Source organism: Poecilia formosa, unplaced genomic scaffold (assembly GCF_000485575.1).
Source record: "Poecilia formosa unplaced genomic scaffold, Poecilia_formosa-5.1.2 Scaffold11, whole genome shotgun sequence".
NCBI lineage: Eukaryota > Metazoa > Chordata > Actinopteri > Cyprinodontiformes > Poeciliidae > Poecilia > Poecilia formosa.
The window spans coordinates 1,062,822-1,086,706 of record NW_006799950.1 but is presented as its reverse complement, the minus strand read 5'-3'; the positions used below and the strand labels follow the sequence as shown (position 1 = coordinate 1,086,706).

Genomic DNA, 23,885 nt, shown 5'->3' with positions numbered 1-23,885 from the left:
AGCTTCAATATTACTTGACATTCTATTGGCTGGAGTTTGCAAACCAGCCGATCCAGGAGTGCCTTTTGTTTTGCTTGGCACTGATTGGCTGTGACCCCAACAGTAAAAGAAATAAGGAAGATTGTGGTAGCTAGCTTCTGCGGTAGTGCTACGGATGGTGCTGAATGGTTTCCAGTTTGTGTATTAATGCATGTTAAAGAACATTTATTAAAATAGTTGACTTAAAAACACAATAAATTATTGTGCATCATCTGTACGTATCACTTTACAGTAAACGTACAGTAATACATTTACTGTAGTAATATATACTATAGTAATATAGTAATTACTACAGTCATTACAAGTTATGTCATTATAACTGCTACTAACGTATTTGTTTACAAACCAAAGTTCCTCAGTTAAAATAAAACAACCACAGAACAAATGTCAGCCAAAAGCTAATTTCTCAAAAAAAAAAAAACTTAATGGAAAAATAAATTATTGAAAGGACGGATAAAAGACGAAACTAAATCAAATTTACAACCAAATAATGAAAACCTCAGTACTTCCAAGACCTTGATGTCTAATATTGAGATGATTAAATTTAAAGAACTTGAAGAAAACTTGAATATATGAAATTATCTAAGATATAAGTCGTTACTACTGCTACTAAAATGAGATGACACATTACTTAAAGTTACACATTTCTGTATATCCACAACTTTTGATGATTAGATCCCAATAACTTTAACTGATACTATATTTAAATTTACCTTGAATGACATTCGGTGCATTCTGCAGTGGTTTTTCCTACATCTTTCTTCTCTGTTGCTTAGTTTTCATATTCCATGTATGAAGAAATAGTTGAAATGACTATTCTAGTGACTAAGTGGTATTTTAATTGCTAATATTTTTCAGTAATATTCAACTGTTCATTTGACTCACAATTAGGTATTTCTTCCCGTTGTAGAAGGAAAACATAATCTTAAAAAAAAAAAACAGATTTGAAACTATTTTTTTTTTTTTTGCTTTATAAATGACATTGTACAAAAAGTTGACAAGAAAAAAAAAAACAGCTTAGATTTGCGACTCCAGGGTGATCTTCTAAGGTTGTTGCTTTTATGTTTACCTGCAGAAAATGATCTTGGCTAACATTTTCGTCTGTGGCACATGTCGGCATCATTTCACGTCAACACAAACCGTCTCCACTCAAGGCGCACCTATTTATTTGCCGCGGCGCTCTCAACTGCATCCCCTATTAGCAGATGGTGTGTTCTGTATAATGAGCTCTTTTAACATCTGCAGCTCCACTGAAACTCAAAGGACTCGCACAGAGCAGTCATCTGCCAAACCCAAAGCCCCCGAATCTCAAATCGAGGTGAGGCGGGATTCAGATCTGCACCGAGATCCGATCGGTCCTTTTTGGTTGCGCTTCGCTTATTGATGAAATGTCTGTTTCCATTTGCATAATCTCACTGACAAACAAACAAACATTAGCAGTTAAGGCTTACCTCCACTTTCCCCTTGATGGAGGGGGGGAATGAGAAACTCCATCTGCTGATAAGGACTAAGCCGAAGGGGTCGTTGGATGTAGCGGTAGATAACCTATCTCTTGTCAGTCCCATCTGAAATTGCCAACGTTAAAAGCTGCTGCGTTCGAGTAGCCGCCAAAGTGGGTTTATCCTGAGCTGATGAGCTGACTGAAAGGGAAGCTGGAAAACCTAAATGATGATGAAATTCCGTCATAAGATCTGCCTAATCTCGGCAAAAATGTCACGTTCGAAAATGCGATCAAAACGCCGGGACTGTTAGAATAAATACGCTTGCGTGCCGTCTTGCTGTGAATTAGATGAGCGGATCAATATCGCTTCACGGCTGTGCACTGCAGCGGCCGCTTTCTGGGAGTTTAGCTCAGCATACGGATGGAAAACAGAGGGGATACAGATATTCACAAAGTGATAACCAAATGCTCTCCCTCACATCTGTCCTTGGATTTTGTTTAATCCGAGGGCCACATCCTCACTGTACCATGAAAATCAATGGTCCTACAAGCAAACGAAAGGCATCTCTGTCTAAAAGCATTTCAGCAAAAGCCTAAATACTGTAGTGTTTGAGCCAAATTCCAGCATGAAAGAACGGAAAATTTGCACAATAATTCAGAGAAACTTAATAACTTTCCTCTGTATTAATTGTCTTTCCTGCCACTGGATTTAAAACTGGTAAAATAAAGTCCCATTCCTTTGATAATTCCTTCCACCTTACAGCGACACAGTCACATGAGGCAAACAGTTAACAACTCATTACACTCCCTCTGTTGCTGTTAAATTGCAGGAATGTGTGTCTTTTAGGCAAATAGACTTGAGTGCTAAGCAAGCAGACATGCCGAGGTGGAATTATAATTGCTTCGACCAAATCTCTCCCTCGGCATTTGTGACGTTTGCATTTCTCTCCATATCTTTGGACCGTATGGTGAAAATGTGAAAAGCTGATGTGCAGCATCTCACAGAGGTGAGTACGCCCCATGTCATTTTCTAAGTATTATTAAAAAAATGTTGTGCACCGGGTTCAGAAGTGCATAAAACTGCAGCTCGTTCCTGCAGTGCAGGTTTCTGCTGCTTGCAGCTGGGATACCTGGAGGCTAATTAATAATTTTTTTCTCTTTTGGACCTTTTTTCCTAAATGCATCCGATTCTGTTTTATTCCACCTAAGTTGCTTTCTATTTTCTCTGAAGCAAATTAGTTTAGAATAATATACGAAATTAACACAAATAAAAACAGGGAAAAAAAACAATTAAATGAAAATTTTTTTTTAGTTTCATGTGCATCATTATGTTGAAATGCATGATTTAGTGTCGTGTAAGGTATTTAAAAATACAATTACAATCATTAATTTTGCTACCAACTAGCGGAAAATGTAGTTGCTGTCATGTTTTTGTCTCTAATTTAGTTCCCGTCAAGCGGTTTTAACTGCTTGCCTTCCAGATCCGCAGTACAGCGGTAGTTATTTTTTGTCAAATATTAATTTAAATCCCACGTTAATTAATTTTGCTGTGCTTAAAGAAAAATATTAAGTTGCTTTTTCCGACAACATGTTTGGTTAATCGGATGATGATTTTAAGCAAAATCATCATCTGTGGTTTTGCTTAAAATAACGTTTCCAAAGTTAGTTTATTTTTATGAGATCATAGCACAGAGTGTTAATGTCTTTAAAAATGTGATATCATTTTCTAAAAATCTGTCAAAAAAACGGCCCATCATTGAATAGTCTCTACATAAATTTTCATCGTGTTAGTGAAATATAACACAGACCCCTGTGTTTTTTTTATGTTTCTGTTTAAGGTTTTAAGAGATTAACTCTGCTGTTCTGTTTTTTTTCCCCTCCAGTCTGGCTTTTTATTTTCTTTTGCACTGCCTTGTTTTTTTATGCTGGTTTTGCTTCAGATTAGACTTGACTGCTGCCACAGAAAATTTCACTGGTCACACAAAAGTCTTTTCCAGCACATGCTTTCAAAAGTTGCAGGCAGAGTTTTAGGAAGACTTTTCCTTCACAGTTACAAAACTGCTACACATTTACAAGTCAAAAACTTTGAAATGTGTCAGTTTTTTTCCTGACTGTAAAAAAAAAAGGACTGTAGTTTTTTCACAACATGCTAATCGTCCTCTGAGGTGATAGATGAAAGCTTTTATCGATAACACGGAGGCTGAACAAAGTAGATAAAAGATGCTCTGTTTTATCCTTTCAAGTGTTAAACGTCTGATATGGAAATCGGCAGAATTAAAATCTGAATTAAGGTAAGAAACTGCTGTTTCCCATACTAATTGCAAATAAAATATGCTAAAGAGTTTAAAATATTAACTCAAAATCCCTCTGACTTTATTTTAAAAGAATATAATCTGTAACATAAATAGTGGGACACTGGAATAATATAAAATTGACATTTTATTCAGCCACAAAACTCTGATCAGTACATCTCTGCAGCATGATTTTTCTTTTTTTTTTTCAGGCCTGAAAATTTTCTTTTTAACCTCAAATCAATCAATCAATCAATCAATCAATCAATCAATCAATCAACCAATCAATCAAATTTTATTTGTATAGCACATTTCAGCAGCAAGGCATTTCAAAGTGCTTTACATAATTCAAATAAAAACAGCATGTGAGAAAGAGAAAGATATTTTGAGAAAAAAAAGATTAAAAGAGTTGCTTAATACATTTGTTCAGCAAACATATCTCGTCCGTTTACTCAAATTCACAACTTTGTTGAGACGAGTTCACCAAAACACGAACGCTACATAAAAACGGAACTTAAACTTCCATAAAAATAAATCTGAACACCAAGTGAAATGAGTTGAATAAAAAAAAAAAGACATATGTGCGTATATGTATATACTGGCACAAACCGATTTCCCCCCTGCTGCAGTTCGAGGACAAAGGAACAAGTCAAGAAAAGCTCTAACCTTTAGCTCCTGCAAAATGTCGTCTGGCCACTTGGAAGGGAGAGGAGGGAGGGGAAAAAAACAAAAAAAGAGCAGCATTGTTCTTTGTTTGAGCTTACACACACAAACAGTAGTAGAGTGCTGACACTAATAAGCCGCCAATGATTTTCTTAATGGTTCTCTGCTATGGAAAGGCAATTCTCATGAGAATGGTTAAAGTACTCTGAGCCGTGTGTAAACTCTCCTACTGCTCACAGACGCACACAAATGCTCCCCAGAATCTAAACTGCAACGCCACAGGCCCCCCGACTTCCACCGACTTATCTTTTCAGGTCAGCTTTTGTTGCTCTGATTAACCCTTTCTGTCTGCAACATTCAGAAGCAGCTCTGATGCAGTGTAACTGCTCCCCGTTCAGATACAGAAGGATTCTCCATTATCTTAAGCAAACAGCTTGGGCATGCCAAAAGGGCCATCAAAGAGGCCTTTATGCTTTATTAAAAAAAAGAGCCACTTGTATGTGAGAATGCAGGTATGTCGGAATATTTTTAGCTCAGGTGTCTTTATAGAGGGAGACTTTATACAAAGTGAATTCAAACTCGTTCTAATCCAGGGACAGGAGATAAGAGGTTCTGGTTTGAAGGTTTGCACCAAACAAATGGAGACACACAGCAGCGACTCATGAACCAGCAATGTCTTAAAAAGCTCACATCATGTGAATCTTAAAGGCACAATTTTCCTTCCGAGGTCCACTAGAGCAGGCTTAGCTGCTTTTTTATAAACAGACAATATTTTAATCATGCTTTCCCTTCGAATCGATTGATGAAGTTCCTTTTTCTTAAAACTCCGCTTCTCAAAATGACACATTTCCAGCACTTTGTCACCTGTGAAACATAGTGTTTCTTTTACTATTTAAACAGGGGGAAAAAAAATCTTGTTGGGTTTTTACCTACCTACCCGACTGTAGCATGGATGGATGCAATACACATGAGTATTCACACCTACTGAGGGTTTTAATACTCTGCTGTGTTAGAACGAGAAAATTTCAGTGTGTTCTATTAGGATTTTATCTGATAAACCAAAAATGGATGGAGCTAAATACAGGCAAACATTTAGCATATTTGAGGGTGCAAAACAAGGCAGTCTGGAGTATTTAAAAGTGGTTTTACAAAGTGTGAATAAAAATGCACACCACACTTTTCATATTTTTATTGGATAAATTTAGACAAAAATATTTAGTATTCGTCTGCCTTTACAATCGTGCAACACTCTGTGTTGATCCGTCAGTTAAAATTTTTCATTTTCTTGTTAAGCACATCTGGATGGATGCAAACTGCGATGACAATAAAGTTGAATTCTGTCCTACTCTATTCTAAAATCTTAATTAAACACATTGGTATTTGTGGTTGTGTCGAAAATATAATGCAGGGTTTTCAATGCTTTTGCAAATAGCAGCACAGCGCGGTCGTCAACGCTGAGTAACGCTAGCAACAAAAGCTACGTCTAAACTACAGGAAAACAATTTTCCAGTAAACAGAAACGCAACAGTTCAGCTACATTACTTTTTGTTCTCACCACATTTTTTTTTTCCACAAGGATATTTAGATGGACTACTGATATTGCACAAGAGAAAATATGTGCAGCCCACACCAGCCACCAGGACCCTCCGGCTCACGGATTGGCTTGCTGACTAAGCCAGAGGTCTGACCTGAGACGTCTGCAAGTCCTTCTCCCCAAAGTAGCAAATGGGCAGCGATTTTGAAAATGCATCGGAAATTGTGAAGTCGTTATGCAGAGAGCCAGGGCGACGACTCGCTCCAAACAGCTCAGAGCTTTCTTGTAGAAGGCATGACGCTCTGAGCTTTGCATTTTCACCACCTTGGACCTTTCAAACAAACAAAACTCAAAAGAGAAAAACGGCCAGAAACAACTTTGGTATCTCAGTGGAAAAAAAGAAAAAAGAAAATACACATCCTAATTATGTTCTCTTCTTGTCAATTCTCTCCTCGCACAACAACCAGCTACTCCAAACATCGTAATTTTTGCAGCCTGCACCTCGGAGGCGTGCCACCCGATGCCACGAGACAGAAACTGGAAAGATATTTGGCTGAACGGGTCTGAGCGCAGAGTGAGGGAAGAGCAGGGGAGCAGAAATAGAAATAAAGAAGGTGCAGTAAAAGCAATTGACGAGAAAGCGAGAGACTGAAGCGAAAGAGCAGGTCAGCTCCGATGGTGGCGGCGGCAGCAGCAGCGTGGAAGTGATGATGTGATGGCACGATGATGATGGTGTTGATGATTCGCCGCTGTTAGGAAATCAGAGGGAAGAACGTATTATTATCACGCAGCTCAATTACACCGCAATTTCTTCCCGGCTGCGACGGGCCTCTGTGGGGCTTCTCATCGAGTCTGATTTGGAGGGCCCGCGGCGTCTGGAGGGCCGATGAACGCCTCAGCGGCGCGGTGAGATACTCAAGGAGGTAGAGGAAGACGAGGGGGAGGGGGGGCAAAGCGGATGATAAAGGAGAGGAAGTAGTCAAGGTGTACAAACATGCCAACGTTAATGCCGGCATTAAGACCACATGAGCTCTCTCTCTCTCTCTCTCTCTCTCTCTCTCTCTCTCTCACTCTGTCTCGGAGCTGTCGGCAGTCGGGAAAGAACAGCCGGGATGTAAATGCACCACTGATGGAGAAAAAACACCTGCTCCGTAATGAGAGCGAGCTTTCCGACTTGTCCTAACATGAATACTGAAGAGCAGCTATTCAGGTGGTGAGCAGAGACGTTATGCATGAGCCGAGAGAGGAGGAAGAGGATGATTGAGATCTTTGTGTGTGTGTGTGCGTGCGTGTGCGTGTGTGTGCTGGCACGTACGTGAGAGTGTTCATGAAGGGTCTGTGAGTGCTTTTCTGATTCAGGAAGCAGAATATTTTATTATTTTAGCTATTCTGTGGGTGTTTCTTCAGGGGAGAAGGATGCTGAAGAGCTTGCTGGAGAGTGTGTGTGTGTGTGTGTGTGTGTGTGTGTGCGTGTGTGTGTGTGTGTGTGTGTGTGTGTGTGTGTGTGTTCAGATACATGTATAAATATTATGCTAAGACTCTCTTAATGCTATGAAATTGCATCTCAATAAGTTTGAATGTCGTTGAAAAGTTCATTCTATTCAGCAGTTCAATTCAAAAAGTGAAACTCACGTATTGCACAGACTTTAGCAAACGCAGTCAAACATGTTTATGTTAGTTTGGATGATTATGGCTTACAGCAAATGAGAACTGTATTTTCACTGACACCCTTAACAAGCATGGCAGGCAAAGAAGCTGATTGTTTGTAGACTGCTGCAACTAAGACACATTGCTGGAACATTTGGTGGGAGGAAAAAGTGCACATAATAATATAATTGAAGCCTTGAGAGGGTTGTGAAGCAAAGGCCATTCCAAAGCTGGTTCAGAGACAATAGGACCACTGTGCTTATAAACTGGTATGACAGCATAGAAGCTAAACAAGAAAACTGACTCATCGTGTCGACAAGTAACCCTGATGATGATCTTTAATACAGCACATTATCTACAACTTACAAAATACAATACACCTTTGGTCTGACCTTTTAGACTCAAGATCCTGAGAACAATTCTCACTCACAGCATTCAAACTTAGACTGTTCTAGTCAAATACTGTACTGAAGAACACATAAGAGGAGGGGAGGAAGGAGGCAAGGAAACAAGTGAGGTAGGAGGCCAATAGGAAAGAACTAAAACACAAGACAGGAAATGAAGGAGAGCCACAAGAAACAAACAAAAGGGTGGATGGGATCTAGGCAGGACACAAGGAATGAAAGGAAAGAAGACCACAAGAAAAGAAAGTATGGAAGATACATAAAAGGAAAGAGACAAGAAAGAAGAGAACAAAACGTGGTAAGTGAGAAAGAAGAGATGAAAGTTAGAGGGCAAGGAAGGAGGGAGTAAAGGGCGAAAGGAAGGACAACATTTAAAGAGTTGAACAGGGAATAAAGTCTGAAATGCAAAAATTATCCGTGTACTCCTACGTTCTCATACTTCCAGACCTGGAAAACATTCCAGACGTTTCCAGGCCGTGTAAGAACCGAGGTCCACAAAAGAACTGAGATTCTGTCCAAACCCTTCAAGAAGTAACGTTTGTGTGTCCTAATGGGTGAAGCTAGAACCGCCGAGCCTTGCCTGCTGGTTCTGCACCTTTTTTCTACCGTCTGGTTGTTAACAGTCAAAGATCCGACACGAAAAATCTAAAAAAAAAAAAAAAAAAAAAACAATTTGAAACATAATCTCTGTGTGATCACAGAAAAAAAAAAAAGTCTTCAATGTCATATCTATACCCAAGCAACGCTAACAAGCCTTCACACCAAAAACGGGTCCCCCCCTACCCCCCCGGATTACGCCTGGATTTGAGTCAACATCGGATTTGCAGAAAGGAAGATGAGACATTTATCTTTTCTTTTCTTCTCCCCCTCAAACGCTTTTTCCTCCAGCTTTCTTCCGCCTTGCGTATATGTACATGTGTGTTTCTGTCTTTTCTCCGCCATTTCTTTTTCTCTCCCTTTTCTTCTGCTCTCACTTTCTCCCTCTAATCACTGAGACAAGTCTTCTGGGGTTTCTGGTATTCGACTCCAGTGGCGATGAGGAGAGAGAGAAAAAAAAAAAGGGAGAAGAAGGGAGAGGAAGAAAAGCACCGCTGTCAGTTCCTCTCCTTGTGCTCCGCGGGACTGGAAGGACAAAAGCTTTCCCTGACAGGCCGGATCGCTCCTATCTCTGCCCGGCCAACATGTCATCGGCCTGTGTCTTTGCCGCAGAGCCGTGTAGCCTTTTCACTTCCTGCCACGGTGCCCACCAACGCCCCCCCCCCCCACCTCCACGTCGCTTAAGGACAACGTAACGCACCGAGATTAGTGTATGATGTGTCGAGAAAGGAGCAGCGAGGCAGCGGCCCGTGCTCGGCGTCATTAGTCTGCGTGGGTGTGATTATTACAAGTTCATGTGCATCTCTATTGTACATGTGAATCAGCACGTTGCCTTGTCACTGGAGCAGAATGAGGCAAAGATTTCAGAGGAGAGGGCAGTCGAGCTCTTTCCCCCCAATGACATGCGACTATTACAGCTGAAAGACAAGCACGCTCCACGCTGTCTAATGACCTACTGCACAAAACTATTCATGGGGAATGCTGCGGGGGACACAGCAGAGACGTTAGATTTACTATAAGTCATCAGTGCTAAAAGAAAAGCAAAAAAAAAATAAAAAAGAAGAAACAGCAAGAGAACGGATATGTGGCTGTCACTTCTAGCAACATTACCCGCAGCCTCTCATCACATCAAACTTGACAAACAACACCATGAAGGGAAAATTCACTTACATTTTATGTGCCATTACCGGAAAACTGCCAGATCCTCTCCTAAATAATCTGTACTTTGCCACAGAATAAGTAAGAAGCAGCACTGTAACAGCGGATTGGTTTTAATTGTGTCGCACGAGCGAAAGTTAAGAGTCATGCTGTGTTTTAGTTGCCATAATTCTCATGTTTTATGCTCCCGTGAAATCACTTCATTCAAATAGCTCATTTTCTGAAATAAACGAGTTTAATCCTACATTTTCCGGGGCATAATTACAAAGTGAAAGTCTATTTTTAAAAGCATAAATTACAGCTATTGGAAACTTGGTCTTGAAACGTAATTTAATTTTGTGGTTAGATTGGGTATGGGAGATTATTACAATATGAAAACCTTTGGTAAAAAAAAAATAAAATAAAATACAATGATTTCACAGTATTACATTACTTACAAAAACAGAAACACAACAGTTGTTCCCTTTGCTGTCAAAACAGTGTGAGCTGATGAGTAACGGAGGTATAACAATGTTGTCATCTCAACTTGCGCATTTCTTTCTACCACGTTTTACCTTCCAAATAACTTTCCATTGAAATTCTTCAAACAGCTTTTGTGTCTTAGTTGGTGAGTGTTTGCTGAACAACTGTCAAGTCAGCACTTTTCCTCATAAGTGTGTACAAGATAATACAAAATATTAAAATATATATATATATATATATATATTTTTGATCTTGTGTTATACATTTGGAAATAAGCTGTATTTATCAAACAAAAACTCTCTCTGCAAATGGTGGGACTCCATTAATAAGAAATAGAGCAAGAGAGAGAGAGAGAGAGAAATGGAGCAAGAGAGAGACGTTCTCATGGTAACAGTCCTGATCTGCTAACAGAGCTCTATTTGAAAGAATCATCCGGAAACTGCTAGCAGGTAAGGAAGTAGACAAGAGCCACTCATCGTAATCAAGATACACGAGGGTTTCAGAATCTCGAAAAGTTCCCCCCGTATCATTCCTATGGTTTATAGTCCTTTCAGTCAGGACCCAGAGAAAGTGATTGAGTTAAGTTTCTCCTTGCACTGCTGGCTAGCTGGCTCAGAAAAGGTTGCTACACTTTTCGGCTGTTTGGAAATAAAGGCAATTACATTGTGTTACATATATTTATATCTGCATCTTTTTGTTAATACCGTGAACAGTTATGCTTGTATTTTTAGCTAAGGTTTTTCCACACTGTGAGAATCTCCTACCAGCTCATCCATAAAAAAAGGAGCTACGTGACGGATCTTAAAATCCTTGTACGATGTTCCAAATATTTCTTGGGCCACCATTTAGCTCTGCACTAAGTAATGGATCTTTATGTAAATTTCTATTTCACCACCAAAAGCCCAAACAACTACACCTCCTATCTCGGCTGTGTGTGTCTTCCAGGGCTGCCTGCTAAGCCTCTTACCTGCGAGAATATTGGCATCACCGAGTATAATATAGGTTCATTCATCTGGATGATGCATTAATAATGTATCGGAGAATGAAACCATTTGCAACAGTGGTTGCGGATGATGTGTGTGTGTGTGTGTGTGTGTGTGGGGTGAAGGGGGGCGGGGGGAACTAGGAGGCAGGAGACATGGCTGCGCTGGTATTATGTGAGGATTGGCTGTTTGTTCACAGAGGGATGCAGATCTAATTGGTGTTAAATGTTGGGCTTCGCTGGAGTAGATTTGAGAGGACAGAAATCAACCATAGTTACGATGTTTGATTTTTACAGACCATCCATAGAAAAGGCGCCATGCTGAGGTTGGAGCACACACAGATTCACTGAAGCACAAAAAACCCCGTTAAGACCTGATTGGAGAAACATGCTTCTTGCAAGAGAATGCGGGGCTCTTCCACAACCATCTACACTAAATTTGTGGAAAAATAGTTTTCTAAATTCATTTTTTTGAGCATGTTGCTGTGCACAAACTGCACAGAGGAACAAGCAAAACTAAAATACTTCCTGCTTCGGTCATATAAGCACCAGAAAGGGGTCAGGCCACATAATGACCTGTAGAGCGGTCACTAGAGTCAGGACCTCTTTAGTCTGAGGTCATAGTTCATAGCCAGAAAAGATGGAATGGGGATGAGGCTCTACCTGCAGAATACTGTGCCTGTCTTTGTGGGGTTTTAGAAATCAGCAAACCATGTAACTGTTTTCTCAGTTTCGACTGCTGCCTCTATGACCTCACCCTGGGTAAAGCAGAAGACAATGGGGGAAGGATGGTTGGTTCAGCAACAATTTCTTGACTCCTCTCCTTGTCGTCATTACAATGTTTCCATTCTATGAAACTTGGGATTCATGTCAATAGGATTTTTGAACAGTTTGTGCATCAAGGGAGAATAAAAGTCCCACTCATTTGGCCAAATACATTGGCATGTGAAGGCAAATGAATGTTACTTGAAGTATAACGATCTACCAAATTTTCCATTCAAGCAGTCATTGTTGCATGCACTGATTTTGCAACAACAACTATGAATCAACCTATTGTGCAGCTCCACATCTTGAGTGTCTTGGTAAATGATTAAGGCAGAATCTTTCTCCACAGTAAATGAGGAAAATATTCCTGTAGCGATAAAGAAGAAGTTAAATGAGGAAGCTGTTGATTTACTGATCCATCTGTTTGTTTGTTTGGGGTTTTTTATTTTTCAAATGTTTTCAACTGCAGTCAAGAGAAATGTAACAGCAACCGAGAGAACATGTGCCAAACAACAGACAGATGGACAACAAGATCCTTAATGTCTTCTGCAGAATCTACGGGAACAACACCGGCTACTATGTAACTCCATACAAACACTGAGCTCAAAAATAACTTTCTTTACTGCATGTTCCTGTTCCATATTTATAGAGACTTAGAAAATACTTCAATAACTCTCCAATTTGGACATAAAGCCTGTAAAATCAACATTTTCCACAGTTTCTACTAAAGCTAAAACGGTTACTTATTTTTCTTCCTATATGACCGTGGCGACCACTGCGTGTTCGTAGAAAACCTCAAACCAAGAAGACCAGCAGAAGTCCTCCTCGCATGTGATGTGCAACACAGGCCACGCTAATCCAGGCAGAATAACTGCACACACCCTCTGCCGCTAAACCCTCGACACACAGTTTTTGCTCCTAACTCGATGCTGCAGTTATCCATTTGCCCTATTAACCATAATATGGTAATGGAACTTGCTTCGCTCTCATCGCCCAGGCGGGGAGTCAATATAATTGACCGGACCGTGTGAGTCACTCCCCTGTGTTTTCTGTTTGCGAAGACATGCGTAGTATTTTCGGCACCTGTTGAATGGCTGTTGTCTCATTACACAATGACGGCAAAGAAACAGAGGAAGACGGGGGGGAGGGGGGGGGAATGGATTCTTCCGACACTGTGAACAGATGGCGTGCATGCATGGTGCACTGAAGAGTCCATTCAGCACCTGTGCTGCACAACGGGCTTAGCAGCGAAGTCTGTGGCTTGTTGTGTTTTGAGTTGCTTTGGATACTCCGTCTGCGCTCTTCTGCACATCATTTCACACGCTCGGGATTCCACACCGACGCTGACAGTTTTCACATTAGTGGCATCGGCTTAGCAAAGTAACATGACAGGGGTTTTGCATTACGGTAATGATAAAATGTTTTTCCTGTTGCGGCACGTAGGACTGTGTCGTGTGTACAAATTACACTTCAGCATCAAAGTATTCTAGGTTTTCAGGGAGTCTCTTTCAAGTCTCTCAGGTGCACACTTCTTCCTTTAGATCTGAATATGTTCCCAACCTCTCTCTCAGGCTAATGGCACTTGAAAACGAGGCTCGCTGTGTTCAAAAATCACAATACGTTTTTGATGGATGGGCAGGCTGCACTCTACTTTTCTCCATATTGCGGATTTTTACAGAATAACACGTTATTGTTGTAAAGATTGGGCCATTAAGAGTTTTTAAATCACAGTCTCCTTGGGGAGGTTTTTTTTTTTCTTTTTTTTTTTTCTCCAAGACCGTAATCATGTGTGTATAAAGGTTTGTTTAAAGCAGAACGGCTCATGCTCACGTCTGAACGATTTACTTTTTGGGAGAGCCAATTTAAATGCCAATTACCACACTGAGAGTGGCTTTGATGTATTACGAAACCCAGCGCTGACAGTGACTGGTGCATGCAGCGGAGCAGGAACAAACGGCACCCCCAGGAATGGCAGTGTGAGAATGAAGTGGACTTGACGTGTGGGGAAGATGGGGGGGAAAAAAAAAAAAGCAGCTTTATTACAGTGTGAATGAAAGCCCTTTCATGATAAATGAAAACGCCGGCCGTTAAATAATGACACCATTAAAAATGTCACACCAGACAATGGCGGGCTTTTGTTTCACTTTAGCGAAATACGTTGCACAGGTTGGATCTGCCACCGTCAGTGAGAAGTAACAAATTGCTCAAATGAATGGAGACGAATGATGATTAGCCTAATATTAGGCTTTGTTTGCAGGATTCAGATTCCTCCTCTGCCTCAGTGGAAGAGTGGGCGTGCACAAACGACAGAGCCTTTGTTGGCTGGGCAAAAAAGGCAGATAAGGCCGCTCAAACAAAGTTTAATGCTGTCTGTTTAAACAGATAAGATGTCAATTTATTTAAATTTACAATTGACTCTAAAGAAGCACCGTCTTCTAGCAAAGATGGCATCAAATCAGACTTGTGCAAAAATACAGTAACAATGGAATTTGCTTGAAAAACCATTTCTTCTGCTTTTGCTTTTCCAATCACAGGTGAGTGTTCGAGATCATCAAACTAATTTTATTGCCAAAGATAACGTGAGAAAATACAGGAGACAGTTTTCAAATGGCAATGATTTCTTTTCAGTCCGTCCATACCAACCTGGCAGTATTTGAAAAAGGAAACTTTTTTCAATTCTAATAATTGGTTGTGCAGCGGTTGGTGGCAGCAACTCCGAAAAATACTTAATAATAATTTGTAAAGTCTTTTATGCTGCTGTGGAGGAATGTGTCTACTCTTATTGTTTTAATTCAGCCACGCTGGATAATTATTTTTTACCCTGAGGGTCATGCCACATCAGATCAACGGGTTAAGCCACCCAGAAGAAAACTTTCTAGGATGTTTTGGGTTGTGGTCAAAATATTCAATATTTCATTATAATACATACTAAATAATTTCCTGAATTGGATTTATCTGGGATGAAGCCAATTTCCACTCCGAAAATCTTAGAAATAAGAGTCAATTTTATTATTGTCAGTAATAAAAGGTCATAATATTAAAGGTCCACTATATCATGCTTCTTTGAACAAGCTATGGGATAAGTCTGTGGGTTGTACAAAACATGTTCATAACATCTAATACACAAAATTATTCTCAGATATTGAGGTATCACCTGGTCAGTTTTGCTTGTTTTGAGCTCCTTCAGAAATGCGCTGTTTTAGGGCTACGATTATGCAAATGAGTTGTTGGCCAACCCCTCCTAACTCAGTGTTTTCATTAGCACCGCCTCAAAATGGCTACAAACAAACACACAGTAGTACAACCTTACATACTTGACCCCAAAGCAGACACAAAAGCACAATAATTCAGCACAAAGCCAGTTTTTTTGCACAAATGCAACCTGTTTTTTAAAAACATATCGGCGAGGTTAGACAGAGGAAAAGCATTTAGCACAGCATTAGCAAATGCTTGTTGACAGATTATGTTCGTGCCGAACAACAATACAAAACAAACACATCGTTATGTACTTGCATCGCCATCATCTGCAGGACTGTGACGAACAGTAGAAACTTCAACATTCTTTGTCAATTTCACAGGGACTTTGCAAGCAAAAAACGAATTGTATCGTTTGCTCAATATCGCGATATATATGGTATTGTGAGCAGAATATCACAGTACAGTAATCGTGAGATTAGTGCATCACTACTGCCCTAATGGGTATGCTGCTGAATACATCACTGAGGTTTTTCTTTTATATATTAAACTGTTGTTGCATTACCAACTTGTTATCGGCATGACACTAATTAACTCAATAAAAATCATCTCAAACTGTTACTGGTTATATTTTCCGATTTTTTCACTTGGAAAACTATGCTTTAAAAGAAAAATCGTAGCATCAACAACGTCATCAGGTATTCTTTAGAATAAGTTCTAAGTATGACTTCTTTGTACTGTGACATTACCAAAGTGTGCTTGAACCTAAGTTCATTTCTAGCAAGAGGCAAGATTTCAATATTTTTATCCTCCATTTGAGCAGTATTATGTTCTTCAGCTTCTATTAAAGACCATCCCTGACCCACCTTTACTTTATCCAGAGAAACAATGGGACAGACGAAAACCTGTGTGTGCACTTGGGAGTTGTCATCCAGCGGTAGACAGATTGTGAAGCAGAGATCAAAGAGCTTATACTACAACCTTTCGACCTTCTCTCAGGCTATTTTTTGTTATCAAGTCTTTAACTTCTGGTGCTGCTATGAAGGGAAATATAACATGACTGTACATATTTATAAGGTAGATTATGCATATCATACACGAGACTCATCTTAATGTCATGTAATTTGAAATTAACAGGAAATGGTACTACTGTTGTATGACAATCCAAAGACTTAAGGACTCCAGTGGAACGGTTTCACACAGTAAAACCAAAGCGATTTACCCATGGAAGGCCAAAATGATCATTTTCTTAGTGGAAACATGGTGTGTATGCATTTGTCAGCGTGACTCAGTGCTGTGATCATAGACATACTGGGATGAATCATTTTGTGAATGCGGCTGGAGGATAAATGGTTGCATGAGATTGAAGCATTAAATGTAGACCATGCATTATTAAAGCTAACAATAATCCTTGTATGTTATGTTCTTTCAATCAATCTATTAATGTTAATTTTGTCAGTCTTTGAGGTCACTTGCTGCCTAAAAATGTCTGTCCATGAATCTATTTTACTCATATTTCAGAATAGGCTGATGAATATAACTGCTCAGTAAGTTCACCTCTCACAGTGGAGCTTACTTGATTATACAATCTCTTTTCTGCAGCAAATATCACTATCACTAACAGATATGAATTAAATGTCATCATCACAATATAAGTGTGCTAATAGATTCCAAGCACATGTGTGCCAACGTAATATTTAGCATCTATATTTTTCTTTCTTTCTAAAGCAAATTAGTGCCAAGGATGTCAAAGAGTGTTGGAAGCACAGAGAAGAAAAAGTAAAAACAGGAAAAAAGAGGATGCTTCACAGACAGTCTGAGCTTTCTCCCATTCACTTGGATTCTGCAGGTAGAACAAGAAGAACAGGAGGAGAAGTTGTGAACGACGATATTTTCCTCACTGTTTTGGAATTATAGTCTGCCTGTAGTTTTATCAATGGCAGCCGAGGAAGTGAATGAAGCCGTTCAGTCCATGTTAGCAACGCTTTCAAGTATTGAATTAACATCAACAGCCATCTCTTTCAGCTCGAGGCTGCTCACTTTGCAGTGGAAGATGGTTGTTTACAGCTCAGGCAATATCCGGTAAACTTCACTGCATCGAGCTGGCGCATGACACACGTCACAGCCAAAAGCTAATGATTGAGTAACATTTAAAATTTGAACAGAGTCCACGCCTCCAGGGAACAATCGTTTCTCAATAGCCAAGAGCCCAGACCCTCTGGACGAAGCAAACAGAGTAGGACAAGGGGCTGGATTTTACCAGGCCAGTGAGCTGTGGGCATCATGCAGATTTCTTCATGACTTTAACGAGTGAAAATCACCATTTTCTCAAAAATTGATGGTTTTTATATTTTTTTCTCAATTTCTTCTCTGGCAACTTGTTCCTGGTGTTGGTGTGTCACATTTATTTGATTTAAAGAAACAGTTTAGGACGTCTCCTTTGCTCTTGATTCGGACATTTGTAGCCACTTGGAAAAAGCTACTGAAGGATTAAACACACAGACCTAAAATAGTAGAACAGGAGCAAGCAGAGCTTAATTCAAAAAAACTAGACAGCATAGTACAGTATACGATCAGGAGGGATTATTTGTGATCTACCACGTTTCTGGAAAGTTGAGTTGAGTCTCCACACCCAGGTCGGATTAGCGCCAGACCATTAATAAATGTACTAAGACCCGTCTGACAGCATGAAGTAGGTTAAAAGATCTAAAAGAAACAGCTCATGTCTTGCCATCAGCTTGTGAGCTTTATTGAACTCAAGCACAATAAGGCAAGTAGGAAATTAAATATACAAATGAACATTTTTGAGCGATCTAGTCAAAACATCCCTCTGTGATATTATGGCATGACCTTAAAAAGGTACAAAATAACAATAAATAATAAGGTACAAAAATCTACATGTATTTCTCTGGATTCAGTCAATGAGCCATTCTTCTCAGAGACAAATCCTTCACCTCACAAGTGTCTGGCTAAGTGTGCTGTGGCATGAGAACAAACGCCCTAATATCATAACTTGTAATCACTCGCAGTTAAGGCAGACGTGTGCCATTATTATACTGTGGAAACAGTTAAAAAGAAGAATAAAATTCACAGGGAACCAGATGGCTGGTGATGCCTTTACTGCCATAGGAGACCATTTGGAAAACTTGATGCAATGGAAAACATGTACATCAGGGGAAATGTTGCACGTATTACCATGACTAAGAGGAGAAATCTTAACAACGGGAGTGAGCCTGAACTCCCGCTACGCCTGGGAGATGGGGATCATGACAGAATATGAGTGGAGTAATGGGACAGATGGAAAGAAAATGCTGATGGCCAGATGTGTAGACTTTCATGGCTTTTCCTCAATCTGCTGCCGAGGGCATGTTTCTCCTTCTTCACACACACCCTTACAAGCCTATTAATAACAATTGTGACATTAACTCTTGTAATAAATCGATGTGAGAATAAAGACGACAGGCTAATTAATAAATATGGAACTTTTACGGGATGATAAATGCTCAACAGGTAGTCAAAGCCTGTGTGAAAACACAAACTCTGCACACTCTTCAAGGAGTAGCTCCCTAAAAACCACAAAAAAAAACGAAAAAAAAAACAAAAAAAAACAAGAAATATGCTCTAATGACAGCTGTGGCTTCTGCCTGCTGGGATGACATATCTGAAGATCTGCATAATTTTCCCATGTAACACCAGTTATCATGTAGAAATGCTGCCTTTTGTCAAAGTCTAGCTCCTGGCTCGTTCTGTTCTGGATCGAATTGCTGCTCGAACTTTCCTCAGACGCACTGCCTCATATAGCATCGGCTGGCACTCATGCGGCAGTCTTACACAAGGCGAGGCGGCCTTGCCAACTCACAGAGATGCACTCAGACATGCATGCTTCTCATAACTAAGAGGGAATGAAAACAAGGTGATTAGGTAGGAGAAAGTATGTGCATGTCCAATCTGGAGGTTACAGAACTATACGGTAGAGAGAAAGAGCCAGAGGCTGGAGTTGTCTAATCTGGAGGGTTAGGTTCTGTGGAAATTTTAATTCTTTTTTTAGAGATGTTCCAATGAATCAGTCAGAAATCAACATCACCTAACTTCCTGTTGACCACCTCTGTTAAGAGATCAGCAGGTACAGACTTTACAATCGAAATTCTTAAGAAATGAACCAATCAGTCTGTCAATTTTTCCTGGATTGTCCGTGAGTTGTTGAAGAGTGACATATTAAAATTGCATTGGAGATAAATTAATCGATTGCCAGAGTCAAACGGCCAATTTTCTCTAGATTGTCCTATCAAATCTTGAAAATACTGATTATTGTTATTGTTAAATAAAAGCTAGGAGAAGCACTTTCACAATTTTTGATCTATCGATGCATCAACCAAAAACCTGCATTATGATTCACGTTTTTGACTTTAAGAAGAAATGGATAAAAGTTAGAGATGATTCATAAATAGCAATCCTTCGTTTTTTGGGTTTATGCTGGATTCTAAACTGCTACTTCAATTTAGGAACCTGCAGTACATTTATTTTCCTCATGTTTGTATTACAGGTGGAAAAATAAGTTCTGTATCTGTCATTATTGGAAACAGCTGGTAAGTTCTCAAAGAAAGCCCGAACTCGGTATCAACCAGGGAAAGCCTGACTGGTGCATCTCAAAATTGTACTTCCTGTTTTTTAAATTCATCACATCTCAGATTGTTCTTCAATACAATATGTTATGTAATATGTCCTGCAGGCATTGTTTTCTGGTGGATTAAAAAGTTATTACCTCTGTTGAAGATCCTCCATCACATTTTTCTCGCCTCTGATGTGGTATACTCCTTATACAGAATCAATAGGTCAAATCAAATCTCCACCAAAACCTATAATTGGTGTCATGTAGGAAAAGTCTGATCGTAGCATCTCTACAGTATTTTTTTCCTAATCGTTAAATGCATCAAAGCCAAAAGATAATTTTTAGTGAGTGTTAGGGGCACGTAATTTGACGCATACATCTTCTATAATCTTGGGATTCCTTCAATTTGTGTTCTATTCAAAGCTACTATATTTACCCAAGAACATGAAGCACTTTTGTTTTCCTTTTTTATATAATTCCTAGAATTAATGACTGGAATCGGTACATCACATCTGAAAGAGACTGATATTGTAATGGCAAAGTCTGATTGGTTTCTCTCAATCACAAAGAGGTTTGACGATTTGACGTTCTGAAACAGATGAGCAGCAGCGGATGACCAAAGCGCCGAGAAAAGAAAAGGAGGCGTTTCAACAATGACACACAACTGGATAAGTTAGTGTGGACGCAGCACGAAAAGGTTCCAACGTGACTAATCTGGAGTTGCTGTTATGTAATTCATGTGCAGCCCAGTAATTCAGTGCAGCGCATCATAACAACACCCTAATGTGCTGTAATTTCTCCTAATTTCCCTCAAGATCCGAATGAGGAGAAGACTGGTGTATCAGATAAATCCGCACCACTACGTAATGCCATACACAACACACTGCGATGCACTTTGTTATCTGACTGCTTTTAATCTGAACCAGCATTAACTTCATCAGTAACCCGATCTGCAGCAGCTCGGCTGTCGGCTCAGACCACACTGGCCAGCCTTCGCCTCTCTGGTGCCTCAAGTGATCCTGTCACCAGTATCACTTGGTTCTTTGCTGTCCCCCGTGTTATGAGTTAAGTTTTTATCCATTTGAATGTGCAAGTAGAGGCCATGAAGGTGTATTTTGGTTATTCGAGGATGCTACATTAAGTCTGATGCACGACAGGAACCTTTTTTCATTTCTTGTTTTTGTCTGAAAAGCCTGGGAGAGAAAGCGAGCGCTGTGCCCTGGTTGAGTTGAAAAACGCAACGCCGTTTTTGTGGATTTGTACGCGGCCATCTTGTTTTGTACGTGGCGTGTCGTGTGGCCTGAACGCCAGAGGTGCATGACACTTAAATACAATTAATTTTTCAGTCTGGAAGTGAAGATTTAATAATGTGATTAAGCAATGTTATTAGATGCTAATAAAACAGATACATTAAAATGAATGACAGGGTTTCTGTGACATTTTGTCAGTTGAATTTGAAACTTTTCAGCACTTTTGTGACATGTATTATTTATACTTAAGAATGTCATTAATTATAAGAAATAGCACATTCATTTAATAGCTTAACTTACAAAATAGTCTAAACAAGTTAAATATTCAGCTACATATTGTTTTAGTAACTAATGAAATTACTAGGTTTTGAAGCCAAACCTAGTTAAATATAAGCTTCTTCTTCTTATAGTGGAGATACAAAGAACATTTCTACAGTGATTGCCAAAACATTTAACTGTTTTAATTTTGTTCCCCTTATTTAACAAAGGAAGCCCTTTGAATCCTAAAATATCATTTTAAAAGCTTGCCCTGGCAAATACGACAGCACATAAAGGCAGCACTAAAAAGCAATTAAAAAACTCATAAGATTGGTTAGACGTTACAAAATGTCACTAAGAATATCCCAGAACTAAAATGAGACCAGTGACACAAGCAACAGTTCAATACAGTTAAAAATATTTGCATCCAGATATTTAGTTCTCTGTGATGTTTAACATTTATTTAAATTTGCTCAATGAAACGAGTTCCTTTATATTCTGGACTTGATTGCACAGACAAGCAGCAAGCAGTGAGGGGCAACATCCAACAAACCAGCTTTAGCAAAAACTGATTTATTGTTAAAAAAAAACAGATGAACTATGAAGCAATAAATGAATAATCCATATTCAACACATTACTTGATCAAATTTAAGACCTAGTATGGGAAATCCGGAGGTAACGGAGACTTTTAACCCTCTGGGTTCCCTTCATTTTTAGCTCCACCTTTGAGGACTGCAGTCGCCAGCAGAAGTAGAGTTATTTAACTTATCTCAAATATGCAAATAAAACAGACATTAACTTGCAAAGAAAGAGGAATAAACAGCATTATGAGTATGAGTCATAGGACCCAACAAAATTGAAAGGACACAGACTGCTCAGTTTCGTGTTCAAAGGATATGAAAGACTTAAAGAAAAAAAACAACAATTTCATCCAAAATAGCCAAACTCGGCCCATGTTTATGCAGTTTTCCACAACACAACTTGTTGGGAAATGTAAAAACAAGCAAGCAAAAGTCAATGGACTGAATGGAACTGTAAGATTTCTTTTAATACCCAGCAGAAACTGCGATATTAGCTGATTTGTTCATATGTATGAAGATCTGTCCTCATATTTAATTTGACGACTCTAATTCCTCTGCTCTCATCAAAACCAACCCTGCAAATTAGGTTATGTTTCAGTTTGGCATTGGCCAGACAGTGCTGCTGAGCTGTGCATAAACTGTTGACTTGAAATACCAAATAGACCCTGACAGGTATAGACTACAACCCCAGACAGTGGCTCTGCTGTCCAGGCATCTTCACAGCTGCTATCTTGTGAAAGGATTTTTTTCTCTCTCTCCCCTTTTCGCCCTTCCCTGCAACCACACTGCCCTGGAGTGAACTGATTTCACTCTGCTTTGGCATTTCTTTTCTTTTTTTCCTATATGAAGAAAGGAAGTCTGGCGTTCATTCTACAGACGCACTGGAAGGGACAATCATTCCCTTCCAGAGGAGCCCGACAACGATCAAAAATTCATTCAGAGGCCCTGCAGAGCGTTTGTCTAAAAAACAACAACAAAAAAAACAAAAAAAAACAAACAAAAAAACAGGGATCTAAGCAGAAGATGTTTCACCCAGCCAACCAACCGCTACATCTTTCCCCCCGATGAGGTCCTTTACACCGAGCATAAGATGCGACCACACGGTCACAGCGCTGCTGTCTTACCGGCTGCTGTATGTGACGAGACGTCCCCCTCCCCGGCGGAGGAAGATGCTGCTGCTGCTGCTGCTGCCGCCCGGGCTGCCGCTGCTGCTGGACTCCGCGCTGGAGATACTCGCTGCCGGCGGCTCTGCTGCCCGCCACCCGGTCCCTCTTCTCTCGCACGCTGGAGCCTGCGTTTTCTCGCTCTTCGCCGGAGTCGAGGGAGCTGAAGTTCCACACAATGAGGGTCTGCACCAGCAGCACGGTGAGGGCTGCGATCAGGGCGGACCGAGACCGACGGGCCAGCTTGCGAGCACAGGAGCCGCCGACCATGTTCGCACGCCGCGCTGCACAGAGCTGGAGGAGCGCCTGTGGCTCTGAGCGAGCGAGCAGGGGAGACGGGATGAGAAGAGTGGAAGTACTGAGGGAGGCAGCGGAGGAGGAGGAGGAGGAGGAGGAGTTGGTGGTGGTGTTGGTGGAGGGAGGCTGAGCTTTATGGTGGCGGTGGAGGCGAGGAGGAGCGTCGGGAAGGAGAGACAGGGGGGCCACCGTGTGGTGAAAGCCGACAGAAGTGATGCTCCAGGCGCTCGGAGTCCACTTCCAGTTCAATCTCCGTGAGACGGAAATTAGTCCACGTTTTAATCTACCAAAAGAAGAATTTGGATAATATCAAATACGTCCAGGTAATTGCAAATATGGAAATGTTCACTTTGCGTTATTAGATGGCAGAAAATTGCAGAATTACTGGGCCTGTAGGGCTTCTTGACAGACAAGTTAACTGATGTCAACAGGGGCATTGACTGTGGGGTTCCTAGCCTTATTATGTTGCCTTGGGCAGCTTTACCAATTCATATCAGTCAACTTTCTATTGGGGCTCAACTGCATGTGTATATATATATATATATATA

General features: G+C 40.2%; 1 protein-coding gene across 1 annotated transcript in view; it reads right to left on the bottom strand.

Annotated features, from left to right (window-relative positions):
• The window catches only part of xylt1 (xylosyltransferase I), a 103,327-nt gene extending 79,451 nt beyond the window's left edge, over nt 1-23,876 (bottom strand). Inside the window, exon 1 of the mRNA XM_007543397.2 lies at nt 23,002-23,876. Within this exon, the coding sequence (XP_007543459.1) occupies nt 23,002-23,310 (309 nt within the window). The 5' untranslated portion in view covers nt 23,311-23,876. The remainder of the gene's footprint in view (nt 1-23,001) is intronic.
• Between the last annotated feature and the right edge of the window lie 9 nt (nt 23,877-23,885).